The following is a 26,436-nucleotide window of genomic DNA, read 5'->3' on the forward strand; positions in this document are numbered from 1 at the left end:
CCCCCACGGCCCCCCCAGCACTGGGGGCTCTGGGTGCCCTCCGCACTCGCGTAGCGCCCGCGATAGCCGCGGATTTAAACAAATAACAAATCGGCGCGCAAATCAGAGGCTAAACACCGCGATTGCTCGGAAAGGTATTTTTGCCGCTAAAATAACGTCGCGCGAACCAACCCGGCTCTGGGCTTCTAGCGCACTTTTCCTCTGGCTCCCCGCAGTTTTCCCCTCGTCTCTCCCCCCGCGCACACTCGCGCTCTCCCCGTCCTCCTCCTCCTCCTCCTCCCTCCCCTCCCTCCCTCCCCTCGCTCCCTCCCTCCCTGCCTGCCTCCCGCCCGCCCGCTCCCTCCCTCTCTCTCTCGCACGCTCTCTCCTTCCTACACGCGCCGGGTTGCTCGGGGCAGGGGCTGCTGCGCGGCTCCCCCCGCGCGGCGCTGCAGCCGCCCTGCCGGCGCGCAGCGCATCGGCGGGCTCTGCGGGCTGCGCCGCGCCGCGCTCCGCGTCCCGCGCTCCGCGCTCCGCGCTCCGAGCGCCGCGTTCCGAGCTCCGAGCTCCGAGCTCCGCCGCCGCCGCCGCCGCCGCCGCCGCGCTGCAGGACTGGCTATGGCCACCGCCACTTCCGGGTTCCGTCACTTCACTCTCCCGCCGATCAGCGCCGCGAAGCTGAGCCGCGTCCATAAGGCAGCAGCCGCCCGCAGCCGCCGTGCCCGCCGCGCGCACTGACCCGGCAGCCGCCCCGGAGCCCGAGCCCGAGCCCCAGCCCCAGCCCGAGCCCGAGCGAGCGCGAGAGGCAGCAACATTCCCGCCGCCGGGAGGAGGAGGAAAAGGAAAAAAAAAAAAAAAAAAAAAAAAAAGGAAAACCAAACAAAAAAGGGGGAAGTCTGGGCTTTGCAAACTATTCGATTTTTTTTTGCTTCTTCGCATCTTCCCCCATCACCCCCCCACTTCATAGTACTTTTTTTTTTTTTTTTTTTTAAAGCCTGTCGCTATCCTAAAAGGCAAAACCCAAGCGCGGAGTTACTGGAAGAAGAAAACCGGGGTTAAAAAGATTCCTCCTCTCTTCTTCATCATCATCAACCATCATTCATTCACTACCTTGACATTCCCTGGCTTTGATTGACAGCTGGAGTGGCAAAAAGCCATGAGACACGACAGTTTGGTTACATGTGGGTTGCTGACGGGCCGATCGTAACCTTCAGTTTGGGGGCTTGACAATTTTTTTTTTTTTTTTTTGCGTAGAGAAAGAAAAAAGGAAAAAGAGAGAGAGAGAAAAAGGAAAGAGAGAAAGAGAGAGAAAAAAAGAAGAAATACACAGAAACTCTGCGTGGTTCTTGACTGTTTTTTATATATTATTGTTATTGTTATTGTTATTATTATTATTATTATTTACCCATATTGGAGGATAAGAGAAGTCCATAAGTGGGTTGCAAAAAAAAAAAAAAAAAAAAAAAGGAATCTTCTTCACTCTAAATCACTTTCTTTGCTGGACTGGGATATTAAATATACGACACATCCAGGAGTTTATTGGAGCGCAGACTGATGGCGCAAAGGGTAGGTTTAAATCTCCAACACTTACCTATATATAAATCCTCTCTTAAGAGGGGCCTGTCCGATTTGCTCTGCTCTCTTACTGCTGCTGATGGCGGCCACTGTTAGAAAAAAAATAGCAGCAAAAAAAAAAAAAAAAAAAAAAAAAGAACTGATTCCCCGTCTTTCTGTGTGTGTGCGTGAGTGTCCCCGTGTGCGTGTCCCTGCGGTCGCTCCGCGCTCGCGCTCGCAGCCTCCGCGGCCGCGCGCTCCCTGCTCGCGAGCTCGGGCTCCACTGCTGCTGCTGCCCGGGCAGGGCTGCGGGAGACCTATGTGTGAGCCCATAGATGTGCGCGCACACACAGCGGCTCGTTTTGTCCCGGGCTTTGACAAGAACGAGGGGAATTGCTGCTAAATAATGTTTCTGGTAACTTTCAGATTATTTCCCCCATTACCTCCTCCCCTCCGATGCACCCTACCTTTCCTCTCTCCTTCCCAGCTTTGGTTTGTTTCTGTAGTTGCTTTTGACTCTGTCGGTTTATTCATTTAATTTTTATTATTATTACTATTTTTTCTTTCTTCCCTCCACTCCAATTCAGAGCAAACTCCAGTTTCTCCCGTCCGTTTCCTTCCTCCCCATCCCGGTTTCCTTGCTCGGCTCCCTGCTCGCCCTGCCGCCGCGGCTCCCCAGGACACACACGCGCTTTCCCCGCTACCCCCGCTCCCACCCCCGCGCCCCCTCAGCCTCCCGGCCCCGCCGGTCGTCCCCTTTCTCCCCCGGTGTGGCTGCTCTTGTTTTGTTTTGCTCCGCGCCCGTCTGGGTGCTTTACTCTCTTCTGACTTTTGTTGTTGTTTTGTTTCCTTTTTTTTTTTTTTTAATCATTTCTCTTTCTCTCCCTCCTCTCTATCTCTCACTCTCTTCCGGCCCTTTTTTTTTAATTAATTTTTTGACAGTACGATGAGCTGCCCCACTACGGCGGCATGGACGGAGTAGGGGTGCCGGCCTCCATGTACGGGGACCCCCACGCGCCGCGCCCGATCCCCCCCGTGCACCACCTGAACCACGGGCCGCCGCTGCACGCGGGCCAGCACTACGGCGCGCACGCCCCGCACCCCAATGTCATGCCGGCCACCATGGGCTCCGCTGTCAACGACGCCCTCAAGCGCGACAAGGACGCGATCTACGGGTAGGTGCCGCCGCGCGGCTCCCCGCGGGCCCCCGCGCCGCCGCCAGCGCGGGCTGCGCAGCGAGCACAGCCCGAGCCTCCTTCTTGCCTCGGTCTTTGCACCTCAGCAAGCGCCTCCTGGGCAAAATTAAAAATTAAAATGCACCCCCAAGCGCGTTGCGGTGGTGGGCATGCTGCTTTTTGTCCCCCTCCCCTCTATTTTTCCCTTTTACTTATTTTATTTTAGTTTTATTTTTGGGTCTTTCTCGGGAAGGCCCCAGTGAGGAGTTGAGGCAGGAGAGGTGGCTCTGGCTGCGCCGCGTTTCCAGACGGGAAAGTGCTGTGCGGGTGCTCTCCTTGAGCAGGATGCCTTAATAACACTCTTCGCAACACTGTAAATAAAGAGCTATTCAGGCCGCTGAGGACAGGGACTGTGAAAGGGGTTCGCTCCTCCTGAGACAGAAGAATTAAATGCATTGGAGGCAGCGAGATGAGTTTTCCTTTTAGGAAAGAACATAGGAACATAGGAGGGGAAAAAAAAAAAAGCATACCCAGCAAGCAAAACTCAAGCCTGTGCCAGTGCGTTGCTTGGGGGGAATGACACCGATTCCCTCCAGTGCCTTTTGGAAAAAAATACTAAATTATCCTAAAAGAAGAGATAGTAACAACTGTGACAGAGTGTTGGGCCTTGATCAGACACCAAAGGGGAAAACAGACAAGCGTACGATTACTACTTAGCACGCAGATTATATATATATATATATATTTTTCTGACGATCCCAACTATGGGAAAATATTTCTAGAAGTGCTCCCCCCGCCGCCCCCTCCCCAGCTCACTTATCTGGACAGCTGGTATTTTACTTGGGAGAGCTTCCTAAGCCAGGAAAGTTCACCGCGTTTTTCTGTTAGCAGGCTCCTTGAAATAAAATAAAATTACGTATTAAGTAGTTCGCAGTTTGCCTAGCTGTGCTTCTCATTTTAGGGCATAGCTCGAGGGCAGGGATGGGATCTCCCAGGCTTCGCGTATGTTTAAGCCGTGGCGGAAAGTGAGAGGTTTCCAGCGGGGCCGCGGCGCGCTCGGCTGCGCGGTACCCACGCGGGTGCGGGGCTCGGCATTCGTGGGGACCGTGCGGGGATGTGCTTCGGCCGCTCGCAACACCCCGGCCCCTCGGTTTCGAACTGGCTTTCCCCCCTGCCCCTCTCGAAGGGACATTGAAAGAGGGCAATATGTCCGTGTGTGTGCATGTGCATTTAAAAAAAAATACTTGTTGATTAGAGCTCTTGTTCCCGCTCCCCCCCAACCCCCCCGCTCTCTTTGTGTGCCCCTGCCCGCCAGGCACCCGCTGTTCCCCCTCCTAGCCCTGGTCTTTGAGAAGTGCGAGCTGGCGACCTGCACGCCCCGGGAGCCCGGCGTGGCCGGCGGCGACGTCTGCTCCTCCGACTCCTTCAACGAGGACATCGCCGTCTTCGCCAAGCAGGTCCGGAGCAGCTGCCCCGGCCCGGTCCGGAGGGATGGGCTCCCTGGAGGGCATGGGGATGGCATGGGGATGGCATGGGGATGGCATGGGGAAGGGGGGCCTCGGCGGGCGGCAGAGGCCGCGGCGCGGGGCAGGGGCGAAGCCGCGCGGCGACCGCTGTGGGGCGGCCCCTTTCCGCATCGCAGGGGGCTCCGCGGCGCCCGGCCGGGTTTAGATGCGACCTACGCCGGCTACTTTTGTCACATGTTTTTCTCCCCCTTCGGGCGATTCGGTTACAGGGTTGGAGAAAGAAGCCCTAATTTACGTTGCTTTCTCTTTGCCTCGTAGGTCCGCGCCGAAAAGCCACTTTTTTCGTCAAATCCCGAGCTGGACAATTTGGTAAGCGCTGGGGCCCCGTCCTTTCCACCCCCACCAGGCAGTCCCGGGCCCGGGCTCCGGGCAGAGGCAGAGCTGGGAGGCTCCTAAAGTGGCGGCAGAGGCTTCAAAGGGCTCCGCTTTCCGGGGCAAACGCTCCCGTCCTGGTGCGTTGCAAAGCTGCGCTCGAAAAGCCCCGGGAAGCTAAAGCGGAGGAAATAACTGCTTAAGAAGCGAGAGCTGGAGATTTCTAACGTAATTCTTTTGCTAATGTGGATGGTTTCAATATTCAAAGTGCCTAAATCCGCTTGCAAAGAAGATGCCAAACTCTTCACCCTGGGCATCCCCCCGCTTCCTTCCAAGGGCCTGGGGTGTGAGAGCGAGTGCTTGGCCTCTCTGCGGACCTTTCGAAACCGGGGCCGGGCTGCGGGCAGGGAGCAGGGAGGCGGGCGAGGGGCTTTCTCCAAGATCACACTAATAAAGCATTAATCAGCCCTCCTGGAATAAATATGATAAAAATCAAATGCTTAGGTTAAAGTTGACCACAACTGCTCAGGCGTGACCAATGGGCTAAAATCCGGGATAAGGAGTGCGACCGGGCAGCCCCCTCCGCCTGCGCCCGCCCAGGCTCGCGGCGCGGCCCCCAGCCCCTCTCCCCCCGTAACGCCTCGCTCCAAACTGTCTTGCAGATGATCCAAGCAATACAAGTACTAAGATTTCACCTTTTGGAATTAGAAAAGGTAAGAGCTAAGGAGGTGGGGGGGACAAGGGACCCTATCTCCCTTTCCTACCCCTTTGGCTGTTTGGGACAGCTTGTAAACACGGCCAGAGGAGAGAGGGGAAACGCAGTGTGATACCATAACCTGTGCCATAAGAGCATGTGACAGCCGACAGCCAGGCTCAGCCCAGCCCGGCATTTCTCCCTCAGTGTAATTTCAACCGAGTCATTACATATATATATACACACACGTATATATATATTATATATAATTATTAACCCCCTTCCATCCCTCATACCCATTCCCCTGCTCGGAGCTCTTTCCCTGACTCGGAAATAATATGTTCAACAAAAGGAGAAATGAAAGCACTGCTGCCTCTCTGCAGCCCTGGCAGGCGAGTTAACCCCAAACAAGCACTAGATGTTTGGAGGAGGCAGGGGGCCCCTGCCCGGCGTGGGGAGGGAGCTGTGCCCTGCGATGGGAACGGCTCTGCCCAGAGCCTCAGCGAGTGTCTTCATCTTACTGGTCTCGGCCACATATATACACTCTTTTTCCTTTTTATTTATTTATTTTCGGGACGGTTTGAGCGGCTCCCATCCCGAGTGACTAGTTGTACCTGTCCGGGCTGTGCGTGCTCCGCTTCCCATGTTCTGATGGGAACATCACATTGGATTTTCCTCCGCACTCTGCTCTGAGCCCACTATCTCTCTCTCTCTAACTTGTTGCTGCGGCGGGTCCCCAGAGAATAATATGTGCGGCAACAATTTCTCTATTGTTTCCTCGCCTTCAGCTATTGTGCCCCTTAATTAGAGTTACTTGCGGAGGAGATCAGAGTGTTGCTCTTGCTACCAAAAAAAAAAAAAAAAAAAAAGGTGCAACCCGATATTCCGCTATTATTGCTGCTATTATTCTTGTTGCTGTTTCCAGGTTCATGAGTTGTGCGATAACTTCTGCCACCGGTACATTAGTTGTTTGAAAGGAAAAATGCCAATAGACCTTGTTATTGATGAAAGGGATGGCAGCTCCAAATCAGATCACGAAGAACTCTCAGGATCTTCCACAAATTTAGCCGACCATGTAAGTCCTTTTGATTTCTTTATGGCATTTTTTAAAGACTTTAACCTGCTTAGAGATCCTGTCCCCAGTTTCATTGTTCTGCTGTTATTGTGCTGTTATTTTCACCTTTTGCAAGTTCGGGTCCCACCTTTTCCACTCTCTTCCCTAGTGATTTGTAAAGCTGTAAAAACGCAGAAGGTTATTTCTGTTTCCATCTGCAAAGCAGCGAGTTTGCACTGCTTGGTAAAGTTTCCTGATCTCGAAGAGCTAGCAAATTGTCTGTTTGATGTGGTGATCGGTGCTTTCTCTCCTTCCCTGCCAACTCCGTAATCAATGCAGCAGGGTAAGAAAATAGAGACAAGGAAGTTAGGGAGAAAGTTTGCTGGTTTATCCACCCCCCCCCCCGGTGAGGATGACAAGTGATGAGAATTATTGGCATTACTACATTGCATTAAAAAAAGGGGTTAGCACGTTAGAGTTTCCAATGCTTGTGCTTTATAGCAACTTATTGTCAGAATATGGACTTATTGCCAAACGCCTGAAGCATCTTCATAATAAAAGACAGTAACCTTGATGAAGCAATTATTAACAATGTATTACAGAAAGCTGGAGAGAATTATGATTGAGTAACCGTAGGTTAGCCGTTGATTTTAACACTTTCCGAGTTGGTGCGTCCGTGTTATGTGTGTAGGACTGAACGGTGCTGAGGCGAGCGGGCGCCTTTGATTTTCCGGGTTTTGCAAACAGTGTTTTGGAGCAGCTCTGGTGATACTGGAGATATGTAGGAGCAGGGAAGCCGGGAAGTCAGGGGGAAAAGATTGCAGCTGGTACCGCAGGAAAGGGAACGAACAGCTCTGGTTAAAAAGAGTGGGTGTGAACTCGAGTTTATTTATAGGAACGCATCCCTGGGGGGTAAAGAGGTTTACGCAGTTTTAGATTCAATTGAACTCATAATCTAAATGATACAGTCTAATATTTTAGCGGTTGAAATATTAATTTAACACCCGGTGTGAAGTTAACCATGCTTTCTGCACAGGCGCCTGCCCTTATTTCCCAGTGTGTTAAGAAGAGTAGCCTTAAGCCCAGGGAGAATGAGCCTTCTAGCAGCTTTTGTTTCCTTTGAAAACATGTTGTTTGTATGTGTATTTGATAATTACATTAGACCCGTACTGCAGCTCAGCTGGGAAATAAAATAATTATGAATTCTTCTAAATGCCTTCCTCCTCCCGGCATGGGTTAGTCCTATAGCCTGAAAATATTTTTTGGACTGAAGCCTGAGCTTTCATTTTCTCATTTGTATTTGGTAAACAGTGTACGACAAGGGTTTTTTTTATGCTTTACATTTTAAATGTATTATTTTGTGTTAAAAAAGTATGTAACTGTCCCTGAAAGTTTCTCTGCTTATTAGTTATCTCATCTGCAAATAATAAACTCTATGAGGCATGACAGTATTTTAAAAATATCTGTTTTATGGCATTTTCCAACCCTAAATCTGTATATGTATGTATTAAGGGACCATACTAGAAAAGAAATTTAAATGAGTGGCAACCTGAAATGATAAGCTCATTGTGTCCAAAATTCAGAGAAAAAAAAAAAGTATATGTTTCTCCAGTGCGGCTTCTTTACAAGAGTGCGTTTCAAGTGGAAGTGTAGAAATGGAGCATGCTTATGTTTATATTGAGGAGATTAGATAAACTAGCCTGTTTAGGGTTCTGGCAGATGGCGAATGCTCAAGCCAATTTGCAGTACGCCATTATAATATTTAAATTCACACACAATGATAGGACAAGGGTGGAGGGGGTTAGCATTTTGATAATTTGATAACTATTATCTTCCCTAAGAAGAATCTCCTCTTGCTTTTGTGGCCCAAAAAACAAACTCCAGTAAATATGACAACCCATTTATCTTGCACCCGTTAGGGTTTACCACTTCATTGGGTATTATAATTTAAAGCCTTTTATTTCCTGGAGATTTGAGCTATAACATTTTTACTTTAGCCCCCTGCTATTTGTTTTGAAAGGAAGCAATAATTTGTGCAACCAGAACACCAACTGGGAAATGAAGAGTTGTATCACATAGTTACATTTTATTCATGCGTTTTGGGAAATGTGTCTCCTTATTGGATTTTTTTTTGCATATTAGCTTGTTTTCCCAACAAAACTTTAATACTCTTTTATAGCTTAATCAAACTACTGTGTATGTACGTTTAGATTCACATTGCACTGAGTTGCAGCAAGAAGAAATCCACTTTTATTCCTAAAGAAGGAAAAGTCTTAAAAATATTCATATATAGATGCAAGAGTATAAAATGAGCTATCTTTTGTGAGCATATACCTGAAATTTTAATAGTTCAAGCATGCAAATTTGTCCAATTTAACTCTCCAGGTTTATTTTTTCATTTGCTTTGATATGCATATTTAATATATAGCCTGAGGCTAGATCTCATTTGGTGAAAGTTGGTGCAGGGGTGATGATGAGCCACTTCAGAAGGACAGAGACAGCATGTTGTTTCCTCTGTTTTATGTATTGGCCCACTATTCTGATCCACGGATCTCCCCCTCATGGTTTTATTTGCACATGAAATACCAGGAGCATTTCAACTGATTGGCTATGAATAATGACAGCCGAAAAAAGAAGTGTAGTTTAATTTGTTGTGTGCCAAGGTTTCTCTTGTGGAGGTGACAGTTTGTGACAGCTGTTTGACACCCCCAAAATCCGTACACCTCTATTCTTATTAAGTGGTATCAAGCTGCACTACGTGTGTGTTGGGGGGGGGTGTAAAAAACGTGTGTTTTATGTGCTTGTGTGGGGTGGTGGCGGTGACAGTGGCAGCGGTGAAGTCGGGACTAATGCAGCCCTCTAATGCTGTTTTATTCCTTTGCTAGACCTGAAAATGTAGCTCAAGGGAAAGCAACGGAATGAAACATGGGATTAGCCAATATTTACCATGAGACTTTTAAAGTGGGATATTCAGATACTGCTCGTTTCCTTTTTGAAACCTGCTGCTGTAATATTTATGTAACTTAATTGAAAAGCAAAAATAGCAGCAACAAAGAAATGAATGAGCCCCTTAAAGATGTACCTGTACTGTGGAAGGAGACAGCTGTAAGCAGTTGGGCTATATGTGTTTGGTAGTAAATGTATAAGTTGAATTTTATTCTAGCGCACTATTAACTGTTATGTAATAACAGTAAGTGCAAAGGGCCGAGGGACTTGGTAAATTGCATAGTGCGGTGCAGGTCACGAGAAGCTGAAACTTTTGTTATTCCTCTGCTATGTTTAGTAAATATAACAGCCCATAATTAGTGTTTGAATTTTTAACACCCCCATATTTTTTTATTGCTCTGAGGTATTAGCTGTAGATGGGAAGAAGGTAATTACAGCTATGCCCTGTCTGAAACAAATCAGTTGGGAGGAAAAAGAAAGAAAGAAAGAGAGAAACCTTTCCAGCTGCAGTTCAGCTTGAGTTTCCCAGCACTGAGAATTTATTATTGTTCAGTATAAACACTCTGGGCCCTATCCTGCATTCTGCATGCAGCCTGAAATGTCCATTCAGTGTGCCCACAGATCTTGTTTTTTATTTTTTATTTTTTTATATTTCTTTCTGACTATACTAACCTGAAAACTGTAATGCCTGTAAAATCTAGAGATTTTTAAACTTCTTCAAGCATATGACGGCATTCTCCACTTTATTTACGTTCCTTACATATCTGGCTTCACCTGACGCCACACAGATCTTCCTTTAGCATAAACGTACTTTGAAGCTTAGTACTTCTCCCATGTAAATTTATCGATCCCTTCCACTGGCTTTTGTGGGGGCAGGATCAGGGCCGCAGCCTTCTTGATATTTGTTTATAAGCTAAAGTCAACTTGCAGCTGAGAGGTAATAATATATAGATCATCATTCATAAAATATAATTATAAATGGGTAGAAAAATACATACATCTCTTTTTTATAAAAGGACTGTTGACAGATTAGAAATCTGATGCCTTAGCTGTAGAAGAGAAATATTAGTTTGAATATTAAACCTTTCAGCTCTCAAATGAGGAGATATTAGTTAGCTTTTTTTTTTTTTTCCTTTTTTGTACTTTTGGACATCAAGACATTTTACATTTCTTTAATATTCCTTATTGAAAAACGATCTATGCAAATCCCTAATGTCTTGCAGATGAGAAAATAATGTAAGTAGGATGCTATATATCTCTCCCAGTTATATAATTAAACCTTTTGGTAAGATTTCACTGACTAATGAGGAAGTGATTACTGGCCCGATACTGCATTCTCTAGGTAGCCCCTTCTTTTATGGGCTTTGGTGGCTGTCCTGAGTGTGCCAGAAACACAGGATCGGACCCAGGGGTGCTTTCTTATTTGTAATATGCCAGAATAGGAACGAAGTAGCTAACTGAAGAAAGAATAAGGTAACTTTTTTCTTTTCTAAATAAATTATTTTCTTAGTAGGTGGTTTAAAAACTTGGGATGTTGCCATAGGCCCTGCGTGATCCCAAGGAGCATCAGGAACTTTCCGATACTGTGGAGAATATTGAATATTCAGTATTTTTGATGTGAGGTGCAGTTCTAAGTCACTGTACAGTGCAAATTTGACTGTTTTGATTTTAATCTGAGCTCCCTCAATCTGAAATGGTAACGCCTTTTACTATGTATTTGATGTTGGTGTCCCCTCTTTGGTTCAAGCTGCCCATCATCCCAGAAGAAGTGTAGCCACATGAAATGAAGTAGAAGGAAAATAAAAAGAAAAACAACAAACACCCGATTTTTCAGGTCTCAGTTCTTTACTGACAGGTGGCTTACATGTCTGATATCAATTTTAATTGAAAAATAGAAAACACATACCTTTTAAAATGTTGCCACATTCTAGGAGTGTCAAAAATTCCTCTTGACACTTCTCTCAAATACAAAGCCTAGGGATATGAATGTCAGAATTCGAAATTAGGTATATTTGTAAGTATGTTAAAAAGTACACAAATGTCTGATAGATCACAATGCTTTGTCTTTTAACTTGTGCAAGTCTGCTGGAAAACAGTCAGTTAGAAGATTATGTTAAACATGCATCTGTAAGAAAATATACCGTAGTAATATCAAGAGTAGACTTTCAAAAACATACATATCATGTCAAATCACTATTTTTCATAGTCCATATACTTACTGAAAGTTTCTTTATAGAAGCTGATTATTGCCACACTGCACAACATCCTCTAAGGTATCGCCTTGAGCCGTATGCATATAAAACACATGCACACACCCATGCATGCCCATACGTATGGGCAGTACATTGTGTTTTGATATACAGCAGTGTATAAGGACACATTTGTGTGGTCACAGTCATGTCAGTAGTTCCCCTATGTTTACAGAGGCTACTTGTAAGAATAAGGTGAGCAAGATTTGGCCCAAAGCGGAGCGGGGAAATGCCAAGTGCATCAGTTTTTCAGCGCAGTTTGGGGTTTGTAAAATTAATTTACCAGAGCAACTTGCAGAGCTCTGAGTCCAGTTATCATCACAGACAGTGAGTTGTAGAGCTCTTACATTTCTCTTTGTGAGAGAAGGTAGGTTTTAGTTGCTCGTTCGGGAGATATGATTTTGCCCATTGTACCCGATAAAATGTAAGGGCCTGATCCTGCCATAGTTATACGCTTAAAACTTCAGTTAAAGTCTGTTAGCTCAGTCCTGCTTGTTTTTCCTACATGGATATCAATTGACCTGATTTTGATTTTACTTCCCAGCTATAAATCACTTATAACTTCCTTATGGTTATTTGTGTTTTTAATTTCATCATAAAAAACACCGTGAAGTCAGTGTCAGCCCTAGTGGCACTCCGTACACTGCCCCAGGTTAGCCAGACTTTGTACAGTGGAAATTCTGGGCATGCAAAGTAAGAAATGCAATTTAGCATTTAGCTTATCCTATATCAAATATACCTTACAAAATCTCTGTCTGAGAAATCCTGTAGCAGTTAAAATCGCTTACAGTTTCCACCAGATTTGCAGCATCGACAAAAGTGTAACACATCAGATTTGCTTTGTATACCAAGAGACTCTTGTCCTTTCGGCTGCTCTTTTCTAGATTTAGCAAAATTCAATGGTGGTGCTAAATCAATTTTTTTTCAACTTTCAAGGGAAAAAACACTGGCAAAATTGTGTTTTCTAGGGAAGGCTGTGTGTGTAAATGAGAAACAGTGGATAGCAGCAGAGTGATCTCCTGTGGCCCTGCTAGTACAAGCTTTCCCCATATTGTCTCCTGCTTTTATATTAATTACAACTTGCATTATCAGCTGCGAGTCTGTAGCCCAGCAAATAGAAAATACTGCCCCTGGAGACCTAGCTTCTTGTATCTATTTTCCATCTCCTTCTATTGTGCTCTACTCAGTATTCACTGCTTTTCTCCTGGTAACACTGCTCTTTAACACAATTAGGTAAGAGCAAGAGGAGCACCATATTTGACTCCCAATTATTAAAACTATTGGGAATAGATACATGTGTGCTGTTTATCTTCTGGGGTACATGGCAGTAGTTTAGGTCACACTTGTGTGTATACGTTATAGCTGTATTTTTGTGTATATAGATACGTATCCATATATACTCAAGCACAAAGTAGGCAGTTGCATTTTAGCAGTCATCGTCCACATTCTTTGATGAGTTTCTGCAATCTCGGATTCTAGAAACTAGACCTTGCAAGCAGAAGGCAAGCTAACAGTTTGTGTAATTCTCCTTAGCTGTCTACATTTCTTCTTTTTACAGTGCAATTGCTTAAAACAAATTTCATTGAAATCAATAGAAAAATTACCATTAATGTCAGCGGATTCTTGATCAGGATCTCTCTAGATACCTAGACTACATTCATTAAGTGTTTCTAGTGAAATACTGTTCAGATCTGTCATTGGGTCCTGTTTTTCCGGAGGTATACATGAGACTGCTACTTATTATTCAGCATTTGGTCAATAATTTTTTCTTCAGGGCTGCGAAGTTTGAAATAGTCTAGAGGAAAAAAACAGAAGTTGACTGATATATACAGTCATCTTTGTCCAAAGGAAAATCTCTTTTTGTTTGTCTGTTTGCTTTTTGTGAGCTCCACCCCTGGAGTTATTTCCATTTGTTATAATATTAAAGCATGTAATATTAAAGCGTTTTCCTCCTTTTCCAATTCCTCCAGCATTCTACTGCTGCATCTTGCAAATACCCCATCTTATTACTTCTTTCCTTAAACAAAATACTGCCAAGTTGTTTCCTTGGGAAATTGTGTCACAATAAATGCACTGAATTCCCAATCAATACAGTCTGTCTTTCTAAAACTGGGTCTACAAGCTGAGGTCAAGAACAACTCGGTCTGGTTGAGACAGCAAGTGTTTTCAGCTGCGGGAAGTCTTATTCAGTGATCCTTTCCAAATCATTACATTTTTGAAAAATAAAGGCCGGTATAGCTTTTGAAATACTGTATGATAGGTTTTGGATGACATTTGCCTTAAAACATAGCTGAGGTGTTACCAGTTAATTATTGTAATTTTCATATGTGTGATAAGGAGCTCCAACAGCAGCGGCTTAAGAGAGCCTGCAGTGCATAAAATTAACATAACTCAGTGTGTTCCCTGAAAAGTTTAGCCTAGGTGAACATGTTGCAATTATTACATTTTCTAAAAGAAGGTTCCAGCCTGATGTTGTTGGAGGGCTAAACTCATGCTATGCTATTGTTTCTTTCCTTTTTCATGTATTTCTTCTAGCTCTTTATCTGATTACCATCCGGCAAACAGCTGACGCTAAGAGGCTGCAGAGGGCTGAAGAGCTCCTGTCTGCTGTTTGCCTTCAGCTTGAAGCTATTTGAGTGGCTTCCTAACTCAGAGATAAAAAGAGAAGCTCATAGGCACAACTGTTTTAATCCAGGCTGTAAAGCAACTTGCTCCATTTTTGTATTTTATTTCCATCTGAACTTTTTCCTAACCTTATTTACAGCCCTAGTCTGTCCCCCTCCTTTTTCTTTTTTAAATAACATCTGGGATGCTTGAATTCTCAAGACTTTTCATCTTTGTTTTTCTGCACCTTTCCATCTGACTCTGTGAAATAATGGTATTTTTTGCTTATTATTAAATTGGGGGGAATTATGGTAGTTAGAGCAATTCTAGAGACCTAATTAATATAATGACCTTGAAAACATCAAATACCGCTATTTTTCTCTATTGCAATTCTGTGTTTAAAAAGTAGATTAGTGTGAGGGGGTATTTTGTCTTGTTTTTTTATTGTAACTGATGTCAATTTTGCTGATCAATTAGGAGAATTTAAGATCCTATATTATCTTTGATTTACGCATATTTTCTTGCTGTGGAAGTGTGTGTGTGCACGTGTGTGTTCGTGTAAGGTGAAGGGGATTTGGATTTTTCTTCCCTGTGGTTACCTAAGCCTTTAGCCAGAACCTTTTGAAGTCACAGGCTCTTCCCTTTGTGTGTGGAATGATCTGGGTCAAGCCCTCTAGATTTATGTTGCTGGGTTTTGTAGCAAGACATTATTTGGCAGTTCCAGTTTACATTGCCATAGAGCATGTGGTACTAATCAGTGCTAGGAGATTACTTGGAGATGTTTCGATGTATTTCTGGGACCTGATTCTAATCACACTTACCCTGGCTTTTACAATGAGCAAATCAGTTGATTTTTGCTGAACTTACTCCGACTCTGTGCTGGTTCAGGTGAAGTCAGGATCAGTCCCCTTGCCTCTCCTAAGAATTTATTTAAACTTGTCCTGCTGCTTTCAGGACCTCCTCCTTTGTGCTTCAATAGCCTAGTGCTTTTCACAGTGTACTTTAAAACATGCTGAAACATAAAAAGTGATAAAAGTGATGTTTTCCCTTTTTTTTTTTTTTTTTTTTTTTTTTTTTTTTTTTTTTTTTTTTTTTGCTTGTTTGGAGTTCTTGGGAGGTGCTCGATTAAATTGCCACATGCAGGTGACAAGTAGCACAGGTCCAGCCCCTCGCCTGATCTGTTTCATGTGTTCTTGCTCTCCTTTTCTGCCAGAGGAAATTCCATCTCTTGCCTGCCTTCATGTGGTGCTGATAAAGCTCTTCCTGTACAGTAGAATTCCTGTTTTCCTTTAAGCAACAGCAGGGTATTGGGAATGATCAGGAAAGGGGAGGAGGACAGGAGGAGAATACACTCAACCAAGTAGCACTAAGCTGTAATGTTTTTTTCTTCACTTATTCCTTTAAAGAGCAGGTCCTCATGCCAGGAAAGCCAATACTCAATAAATTAGAAAGCTAGCGTGAATTATGTGAGCGAAGTACAGTAGTTGAGGTCTTGCTTAGCCAAGTTTTGTCAAACTTCGTCTGTCTGTCTTCTGCAGTCTCTTTTGTCATGTTTTATGCATAGTAATGCAGCAAGGATTACATAAAAATCACTATACATGTTATTTTATATAATCACCTGGTGGTTATTCTTGACAATACTTGTAAGCGAACTGTTAGACTGATGCATCTAGAAAGTCTTTTGAAATGTGTCATATCAAGGTGGGGGGGAGGAAGCATCTTGTTTGGCGTATACACCATGTTTCCGAGGAAGTTTGCTTTTCCCCCCACGACTTTCTATTTGCTTGAAGTTTTTCCAGCATTCATAGCGGTGGCAGAGAGAGGGTGTGAGGTCACACTCCTCTCCCTGGCTTTTCTCCCTCTCATTTCTTGCCAAAACTGTGTCCCTTCCCTTCCTTCTACCTCTGATGGGCCAGGGCAAAGCCAGGAGCAGGAGTGCTATGGGTGCTGATTACCCTGATCCTGGTGTGAACAGCTAGGGCTGCACTAACCTGTGTGGGTTAGTGGATGCTCCCCTCCCTCCCTACCCCTCATTATCTCATTAAGAAACTTTTTATATGTGTGTGTGTGTGTATATATATATATATATATTTCTTTTTTTTTTCCTGAAGTGTTCTTATGCGGGGCTATTAATACAATTAAATCTAGTTAACTCTTTGGAAAGCTTTTTGTCGTTTTTGTTTTATAGACCTGTCTTTTCTTTTAACAAGTAAATTTTAGTTCCTCCTCTGCTCCTCACTGCTGAGGAATTATTACGCTGTGCAAACAGTATCAGCGTTTGGCACGTTTCACAAATGCTAATGTGTATACTTTTCCCCCCCTCCCTCCCCTCTTCTCCTGGTTTTCTTTCTGTTCTTCATTTGCTATTGGAATGGGAACTGTGGAAAAAATTCCTTGGCACTCTGACACCAGAATCCCTCATCTTGGCGAGACCACGATGATGCAACGTCCACGCACTCGGCAGGCACCCCGGGGCCCTCCAGCGGGGGCCACGCTTCCCAGAGCGGAGACAACAGCAGCGAGCAAGGTAAAAGGTCAACCTTTTTTTCCCTGTGCAAAGTAGGCATGACTAAAATAACTCCAGCTTTTTTTTTTTTTTTTTTAAATGATATCAGTACATCTGCCTTTGAGTAAACACAGAGTGGCAGACTTGCAGGGTAATCAGCTGTAACTTAGGGAGACAGTATTTCCTTTTCTTAACCCACTTAGCTGCATTTTATTATTATTTCAAAGAGAAATATCTAATCTTCAAACAAGCTTTGTAATAACAATTGATTAGTTCTGCCAATTCCTTTACAAATTTGGTTATCTACAGTTTATTTTTGTGTGGTGTAAGTAAATATAATGACAGACATACTCTCCAGCTGTGATGCAGTTGTTTGAGCTGGGTAGTAGACAGAGAATTTAACCTGTAATTTTAGCTGGGAAAGTTCTCCTCTAAGAAGTTATAAAGCTACTAAATAATATGAAGAAGATGCAAAAAAAAAATCAAAAAATGTTTCTTGCAATGTTTGCTTGTACAAACTCATTTTTTGCTTCTGAAAATCTTAATTCTGAATGCTAGAGTTGTGCCTGAACTGCAAAACCGCTCTTGGGTCTGTACAGTGAAGCCATCTCCAGGGTTTAGGAGGTTTAATTATTTTAGGGATTTGTTTTGTTTTGTTTCTTACTGTTTTTCACCTTATGTGTAGTCACCTGCATCCAGGCAGGGTGAGTGTCTGTGGCTGTCACTTTGCGATGATAGTGTAAAATGCTCACTTGTCACCAATGTGAGTGGCTGCAGAAAGTACAGCTCCATGAGATTTGGGCCTCAGGTGCTAACAGCTGGGGTAAGGATGGTCTGCTGTCGTTCTCGGAACCTGACCCGATATTGGGTTTCTAAGACCATAATTCAAGGTGGTCTTCAGTATTTCTTTTTGCTCTCTTTTATTCCAAGTCTTGCCTAGCAACTATGGCATTACCTTTTTAACATCTTACATGTGCTTCCTTTCTCTTGTGCACCTGTGGTGTTTGGGCACTGCTGCTCTCCCACTTTGGGGTTACATGCAGCAAATGTAGCCTGTTGACACATCTGTCATTCAACAGACCACACAGAGCCCCAAAAACGGGGAGAGGCAGCAGCCTCTGCTGCAGCTAGGGCTATTGCTTTGGTAAGGTACGTCCTCTGTCATTAGCTCTGCACTGCTGACCTCACCATGATATTTGCCATGCTTAAGTAGATACATGACTTTCATGTGGCCCACTGTTGGTCATGCAGGTAGGTCCCCACATCCCTCTCATGATCTGGTGTGTGTTGTATGCACTGGAATTCTAGGAACTTGCAGAGTTCCTTGCTGGTACATTGGTTTGGGTTTGTCTCCTGTTTGTATGAATTGTTTATACGTTTGTAATCTTATTGCTGATAGAAAGCAGCCATGACATAGGGCGTGATCCAATTTCAATATGAGTCATTCAGGGCTTTTTTTTTCCCTATGTGGTTGAACTGGAACTGTATGAGGCCCAGAATAAACTATCATAGCTTCAGTGGCTACTGAAACGGTGGGCTAATAGCAAAACTGCGTTACCCGAAGAGTTGGCCATAGACTTGACTGTTGAAAAACTGTTTACTTTTTAGGTTGTAGCTAAGAAGCTCGATGTAGAAGGTTGTTTACATACTAGAAAAGTGATTCCACTGAGTCATCTGCCACAATGTGTTCACCCACCCCTAGATAAGACATCTCCTTACACCTGTATCTCTGCTCTGTTCCAACAACCCCATGTAAGTTGGAAGTTGTTTTTCGTCAAGCCGTGTTTGATATAGGGAAATCCCTTGCACTGACACCCAGGTATCTTGTATTTCGCTATGCAATCTCTGATCCCAGTCATATAAATTAGGAAACTCGAGAAGTATTCCTAAATGAAAGAAAAAGTAGTTGGTGACTCTATAACTGCACGCACTCTTCATTAGAGGCTGGGGTTTTTGGCAATGTATATGGTGTAAACGAGCGTGTTGTGCTTATTTCTGCAGAAGATAACCAATTGCTGAAGGGCTGAATTAGTCGCTAGAGTGGTGCCTGATCTAGCAGGGTAAAACATAGCTAATATGCTTCCCTTTGTGCCCAGTCCAGCTTTCTAAAAGGAGGCAGTCGTCCAGTGGCAAATCAGTGTTCCGCTCAGCTGCTGGCAGCCGAAAGATGTACGATCGTACAGTACAGACAAAATTCCCATTGGATTGCTCTCCATCTCTCATCCCTGGGAAAGATTAAAAAGAGGGAGGCCTTGTACAGATCTGTGCATTTCTTCTAACACTTTCTTGAGGGGCGGGATTTACTTTATAATTCTGAAATGGCAGCAATTTGGTTCCAACCAATTCTAAGATTACGAAAATGTGCTCTCGACCCAATCTGGCTTAGTTACTTATTTTGGTCAGCTTTGTTCCTTTGCAATTTTAATACCTTCTTCAGATGATACTTCAAGTATTCCACTTTACCCATAAGGATTTCTTGAGAACAGGAGCTCATTAGAGTCTTAGGTTACATTAGCAACCTATGGGCTTTTCTGCTGAGGCCTGGTGGCAGTAGAGATTAATTCAAACTGCAGCTGGTCTTTTTTACCTCTCTTTTAAAAACCTGTCTGTGATTCTTTTAATAAAAATTTAAAAACAAATAAATAAAATAGCACAGGATTTTTTGTTTGTTTGTGGAGGAAATGTTCTCCATGACAGCATATGATGACTGTCCCATTGGTATCAAAAAGGTTAATCTAGTCAAAGTTTCAAAATGATTAGAAACATACTGGCATTGAAAGAGTTAAGGAAAGGGCCTTCAGGCACTAAATGTTGAAAGATTATCCTAATTTTATTAGTGGTGAGTGTCTGTGTTGTTCTTAACATGTCACCTCACGTGTTCAACAGAAAACTAAGCTATGCAACATATTGATCATCTAACGAACCTAAGTACTAGTGACCTGTAATCTACCAAGCCTTTATTGACTTTATCCTAGTTCAGATCCACAAATGCAGATCAATGCTGCATAATACTGTTTTAGAGATTAGCAATTATGTAGTGGATCTGATCAGCTTCTCCCTGCCCTGGAAAAAGAAAGAGTTAAATATATCCAATAATAAAAATAAAACACTCTAAACATCTTACAAAAGAGAAAAAAGGAGAAGCTGATTTAATGGTCTAATGAGGCCATCTTCCAGAGACTTGTTTTGTGTGGGGCTTGCTTTGACCTTTCGCTTTGCTCAGGAGCCCAACGCTTCATTTTTCACATTCTTGCAATTACGTTAACGCTTCAAGCATTTCTGACTCCAAGTCAGCTAGCAACACCAGGCATAACTCAACACTGTGAGTTTTTCTCCTCTCTGTAGATTCATTAACAGGTCACTGGGGTCCCAACTGAAATTTAAAACTGACTGGTTCTGTTGGGTTAGTTGAGTTATAGCAAGGGAGATGGCAGGAAAGGGGCTGAGAGAAGGGGAGGAGAGACTTAAGACCCTGGGGTTTTTGCCAGGGAATATATGTGTAAAAAACACTAAGCAGAAGATTAAAAGGTGTGTGTAGCTCTATCATCCATCCTTTTCTTTGGAGGGAGAAAAGACATATTTTGAAAGTCTTCTGCAGCATTATATTTTCCTTACTCGGTGCGAAACAAAGTGGAAAAAGGCCACTGCCTTTAAGTACAAAACTAAATTACTTTTGGAATTTTGCATCAATTTGTACCATTGTGATGGATATGATGGTCCCAGACTTTTAATTCTTATTTAATTTCTTTATGGGATATTTTAAATAATGAATATAGTGGATTATGCATGAAAAGTGAGAGAGAAGTCTTTTCAATTTTTAAAAACATGTGGTCTACAGGAAAACACTGGGGAATCATTTGTTTCATGTTTTATGATGCTGGGATTGTATACCTGGTTTGTCATAGTTTGTCTTAGTTTCCTCATTCAGAGGGCCTGATTAACCACAACCTCCATCTGATATTGCTGGAAGTTCAGCACCTTTCAGGATCAATCCTGGGAGGGTAAGTCTGACCAAGTCAGAAGCCAGCAACAAGAAACTTGGAACAAGTTGTACAGCAATAAAAATAATAAAGTGGCATCAAACACAGCTCGTCTTACTAACATGAGTAGTTAATTGATTTTTGATGGAATTATTTGTGGAATATGATTTGTCCCTTTGGATAAAATAGTTGAGGGCTTCTCCCTAGAGCAATATCTTAACACGTTTTTGAAACACATGTGTGATAGTTTGATGCTTGTCCCACAGACTTGTTTGCCTAATTCTCTGGGTCAGGACAAAATCACCCAGGATATTAGCTGAAATCACATACACTCATTCTAGTGTATGGTCATTCATCTTTGGTCCAATGAATGTTGGAAAAGTTAGGTAATATGCTCTGGATCACTACACACCATCAACTAGTACAGAAATTTGTTTATGGAAGTAGTTGGTGATATACGAAGGCCTGTCCTATTTTTGCAACTATACTGATTTAGTAGGTATATGGGAGGAAAAGCTTAGAACCAAACTTTAGCAGATGGAAAAGGGATAAGTTGCTGATAATATTCCAAACAAATGAAAAAACCCAAAACTTCTCTGTATGCACATATGTAAGATTCATACAAAATATTTTTTGGAAATTTGTTATCCAAAAGTCCAAAAGTTGATCCTACAGTTCTTTCCCTGCCCCCTCAGTGGTTTATGTATAGATAAATCTTCCAGAGCTGGTATGTATGCTCATCCGAAGAATTCAGAACACTTTTATTTATTCATATTTTTACCTATCAAGCTACTCTGTATGAGGGTATACTTTTCTCTGAGGCAAGCTCTTCTTGCCTCAGAGAAAGGGCAGGAAAGAGAAGGAGGGGGAGAGAAAAAAAAAAAAAAAAAACACGCAACTAACAGAAAGGCCCAAACTTTCAGACTGTGAAAAATCAAGCTTCCTAATAAATAATGCTTCACTGGAGATGCATTATTTCAGCAGGCAGAGCTCTCATAAAGGTGAACTGTATGAAGTATGAAAAACTCTTAAAGAACAATGACTTTTTTGAGCTGAGGAAGATACAGGAAGAGAGTAGCCCTTATTAATTCATCTTTCCCTTTCAAGTTTGAGGGGCCCGTCCTTGTGTTGATATGTATGAGTAATTCCCATTAATGGCGCTGGGAGTTACGCATGTGCACTGGCAGGAGAATAGACCCCTTAGTGTTCCAAGCACACGAAATTTACATTTTTTTCCATTGCTGTAATTGAGATGTTGACAAATTGGAGAATATTGATGAGCTTTTGTTTTAAGTATTTCTTGCCAAGTTTGTTTTATTTTTCATGGTTTGAACAATGGTGTGGGTTCAGCAGCAATGAATAATAAGGGTAAAGATAACTTTGTATTTCAATATTTTGATGTGCCAATAGGAAATAAATTGTCTTAGGAAAATGGAATATGCTGTTTTAATCATTAGTTATGCATGAAAGAAAAATTGATGTTGACATCTTTGCTGTAAAATCGTTGTAATGGGGCCTTCCTTACAATTCATTTTTGTAAAATTCATTTTGTACATTTTGCAGCAATTGAACAATCCCTGCACTGTGAATAGGCAGAATTCCCAGAAATACTGAGACAGTTGGCCCAGTAACTGCTGAGCTCACACTGCACACCACATGCACATTAACCATAATGATGCCAGAATCAGCTTAGCTAAATATAGGCACATTTTAGTATCCTCCCATCTTTTCTTTTCTTTCTTTCTATTGCAGGAGCAAAAACATTTTGTTTGCAGATTTTGTTTGATTGTTGGGAGCAGTTATTCCTACCTTCTCTCCAATAAACAGTATTAAAATTTCATAGTGAATCTTCACTGTACAGTTTTCTAATAATCGGGCTGGTGAAAACTGCAGATTCCTCATCTTTTATTGAATTACAGCTTAGTGTGGGGGCTTTTAAATATTTCACATTGACTTGCACCTCACTCTTAGCTTTAATCTTAGCATGTAATTTTACTTGCACGAACATGTGCATGCACAAGCGCATGTATATGTGTGTGTATACATGTATATCAACATATACACATTAGAAAACACTTACTTCCACATTTGAAATATGTTGTGCTGGGGTTTCAAATGCAGCCTAGAAAAACTCTGTCAATGGAATGTTTTCATAGTGGCAGCAATCTCTTTAAAATAACCCTAAATACAATATGACAGATGCCATCTGGAATAATCTTTTGCTAGTTGCTTTTAACTTTTATTTTTCCTACAGCTAAGTTCATCCCAAACTGGTCACTTACTGTTATCGTAAACAAAGTGAGGTCCTTCCTCCCTTTTGTGCATGACTGTTCAGAGAAAATAACTAAACAGTTTTACTTGAGAGAGTGTTACTGGTGAGATGTTTGCGTCTGCCTTCACTGTTTTTGTTTTGTTTTAAGATTTTTATCTCTCTCCAAATGAGAAAGATGGGATTCCCTCTCATGCCATTCTTTCCATCCTAGATCCTATCTGGCTTAACCCAGTATACCTCCAAATGCTAGATAATAGTCTATTTGCTAAATTATAACTGTATGTTTATTGTAATATTAATGGTTTCATAACGCAACACACTGAAACGTGCAGCAGCAAGTGCTTAAATGCCTTCCTGTGTTGTTACAGACTAATTTCTTCCTATATCTGCCAACTTATTGGAAAGATCTAGTGTTGGAATCTCTGGATTTTTTTTTTTTTTAACTTAGTTGTGTAAAGGGATGTCTCCTGATGCCTGTTAGAGTTTAATTTAGAGTAGTAATTAAACTTGAATACTGCCTCATAAACAAAAGATAAACAATAAACCAGCCACGTTCCCTGCTGTTTCATAGCTTTCTTTCCCAGATGTTTTACCCTGATAATTTTTACATAGTGAACTACCTAGCATGAAGTGCTGTGGACAGAGGTCAAAGCTGAGTTCTTTGTAATTGATTTCATGAACTTTAAATAATAATAATAATAATAAAACTAGAGAATTTTTCTTCAAGTAGCTGATGAATGTCCTTCAGTATCTTAGAATTTTATTAATTTTGTTTTTTTTGCAATTCTGTCCCCATTGTTTAACAAGACTACCCTAATTAAAACAACACCAAAATGTGAATTTTATCATTCATGACCAAGAAATGTTGTTATTCCTTAACAGATGGATGTGTGGACAGTACAATAGAATCTTTTTGTCATAATTATTGTAATTTTTCTCAGTGCACTTCTAGGAATTGCTGTTTCCACGTTGATCCCCAGCAGCTGAGGAAGCGTTCCGCAGCGGAACACTTAGTGCGTTTAACCCTTCCCCAGGTGCTCCTGTCCGTCCCTAGACTGCTCCACTGCGAGCCATGGTGTCCCTCATGGCCAGGTAGGGTAGGCCGGCTCGTGCGCGGCAGGAGCCATGTTATTTTCACTGGGTGGGGTAATTACTGAAAGCTGAGAATAGCTGCACTAAAGACACAGGGATACTTTCACGATCCCATTAGCATAAGAGTGGGTAAATTATTCATGCCAAGTGAGGATTCTATGGGGAAAAGTATAGTTAATGCACATAGTTTTTAAATGTATCCCTTTCTGCTCTGAGACTAAATTCTTGTTGGATTCAGTTCTCAGACATTTACGGGAAAGCTCTAGTGGCATGTTAGACGCAGTTCATCTCTCTCTGTTTGCAGCGCTCTCAATAGAGACCATCTGGCAAAGATCCAAAAGGTGATTAAACAAAATGATCAGCTCTTGTTGCTGTGTTACATGTCCAATACTCTGGATTAAAAAACATGACCCACAACAGTCAGCTAACGTCATTCTTTTTTTTTTCTCCTTTTTTTTTTTTTTTTTTTTCCTTCCTCCCTCTCCTCTTTTCCCTGTAAGAATTCAGATGGTCCACAAATGTCTATGCCATCTTTGTGTCCTTATGGCCCATAATCATGAACAGGTTGTGCAAATGGCTCTTTCTGTAACACGGTCTGTTCCAGCAGCATAGAAACATTTCATATTAATTGGGTCAGTCTAATGTTCATAATGACATGGGGAAAAATCACCCAAATGTGTTCTTATAGTAAACATTAAAAAATGTGTCTTTCTGCTAAGAGTGAAGTGAAATTTGACATCAGACTCATGTGCCTGATTTATTTAAGATTGAAAAAAATCAAAGCATGATATTGTCATCTGCTGAAAATAGTTTAAAGCCCCTTCTAAAGAAACAAAAGGGTGGCAGGGGGAGAGTGAGCTGTGGTTTAACACCACAATCGGGGATGAATTTACAGTGCTATTCAGAAGAGTACTCCCTTATCATAAACAAGCTGATAATCACACTGAATCTAACTCCCAATTAGCTCTTTCTTTGCTCACAGAGATCAGTGTACATGTCCTCCTTAAGCCGTGATATGTTGCCTTTCAGTCAGACAGAACATTTGTATACCTTATGTCATATTCAGAATTTAAGGATTAACACTATATATTTACCAGAAAAGCCAGCTAATCAGCAAGGTAATTTTTCAAAACAATCCCTTTGATGCCTGGGTTAAGGTAAAAATGCCAAGACTGTGAATAGGGGACATATGTATCTTATCTTTTTGGGGTTGCACCAAATGCCAAGTACTAGCATAAATTCAACAGTAAGCAGACACTGTTGGAAAGTAATTAAAGAAATATTGAAATTAAAGCTCCCATATCAGTGAAATATTTGTAGGCCCATTTTTGTTTCATACATAACAATTTCCATGGACTTGAACTGTTTCTCCATTTATTTATTTTATTCTTTCCCTTCCCTTTTGAGCTGTAGTCTGGAACAAGACAGAGGATTCACCTCTGGATAGTCAGTCATGGAATCAGAAATGATTTCCTCCTCCTGAGGATGCTTACAGTCCAAAACCCAGCAGGCTGACTCGAGGAGGAATTTATATGAAAACAAACAAAACAAAAAAAAACGGGCTGGGGTGGGGGAGAGTGAGAGGAGAACACCACAAGGCCTATGCTAAGAAAAATCAAATTCTGCTTTCGAAAGCTTAAAAGATCTAACTGAAGCTGTCAGCTCTCCTTAGTGCATAAGGTGAAGCACTAGGTAAGAGATGCAGACGTGTCCAGAGTGCTCAGGGAGGGAAGTGAGGCTCCCCTGGCGTCAGTGCACTGTGGCAGATGAAAGGGACCCACGTAGCCTTGGGGGTCTTAAGGCTATTACAGGGCAACTCATGCTCTGTTATCATGCTGATTTCCAATTGATTTTTGGCTGTGCAGTACTTGTTGAAGGCCCTCTAGAGCATCAGGAACTGCATTATGGTAGTACACACTGTAATACATGTGCCTTTTGTTTTATTGTCTTTACTTTCTCTAGAAGAGGAGGGATAACCATGCTCTGATTGCTCCAGCTTCTGAGGTGGCTTTGCATTTAGGGAAGTAGAAAGGATGGAAGACAATCAGAAATGGCTGTTGATGTCTGTGTGTCTCTGTGGTTCTGAATTTTCAAACCAATCTGATACTAAGTGCCTTAAAAACGCTGCTTTTAATCTGTAAAAAAAAAAAAAATCTATAATATATATGTAAATTATATATACTCTCACATAAATGACTCATTCCAGTGTTGGACTGACCCAGCTCTGGTGTGTAAATACACCTTCTTTCCCAAACTTGTCTGATTCTTTTAAGTAGCTGGTATTAAAGATGATTGAAGTCAGAGCTCAGGTTGAAGGAAGGTTTCTATAGGTTGAAGTGCATAATTTCTCCTGCCTTCTGGCTTTCTTCAGCTAAATTGTTGTATCATTCTGGTAGGTCTCTTATTCACTAAGAAACAAGTGGTCCACGTGTAAGTCTTGATAAGCTGAGGCTAGGCTGGTGGTTTTAAAAATCGTATCAGTGTCTAAATATT

The 26,436-nt window shown here is 42.4% G+C and overlaps 1 protein-coding gene across 4 annotated transcripts in view; it reads left to right on the plus strand.

The window, feature by feature from the left end:
- Window positions 1–975: 975 nt before the first annotated feature.
- MEIS2 (Meis homeobox 2) overlaps window positions 976–26,436 on the plus strand; it is a 166,042-nt gene continuing 140,581 nt past the window's right edge. For all 4 annotated transcript variants that reach the window (XM_088529253.1, XM_088529252.1, XM_088529255.1 and 1 more), the window contains exons 1-7: window positions 976–1,545; window positions 2,476–2,708; window positions 4,024–4,165; window positions 4,493–4,543; window positions 5,209–5,259; window positions 6,166–6,315; window positions 16,506–16,620. In XM_088529253.1, coding sequence (XP_088385379.1) covers window positions 1,534–1,545; window positions 2,476–2,708; window positions 4,024–4,165; window positions 4,493–4,543; window positions 5,209–5,259; window positions 6,166–6,315; window positions 16,506–16,620 — 754 coding nt within the window. In that variant the 5' untranslated portion in view covers window positions 976–1,533. The remainder of the gene's footprint in view (window positions 1,546–2,475; window positions 2,709–4,023; window positions 4,166–4,492; window positions 4,544–5,208; window positions 5,260–6,165; window positions 6,316–16,505; window positions 16,621–26,436) is intronic.

The sequence above is a fragment of the Tinamus guttatus genome, unplaced genomic scaffold (assembly GCF_059628265.1).
Source record: "Tinamus guttatus ecotype Peru unplaced genomic scaffold, ASM5962826v1 Tinamus_guttatus_pri_ptg000327l, whole genome shotgun sequence".
Classification (NCBI taxonomy): domain Eukaryota; kingdom Metazoa; phylum Chordata; class Aves; order Tinamiformes; family Tinamidae; genus Tinamus; species Tinamus guttatus.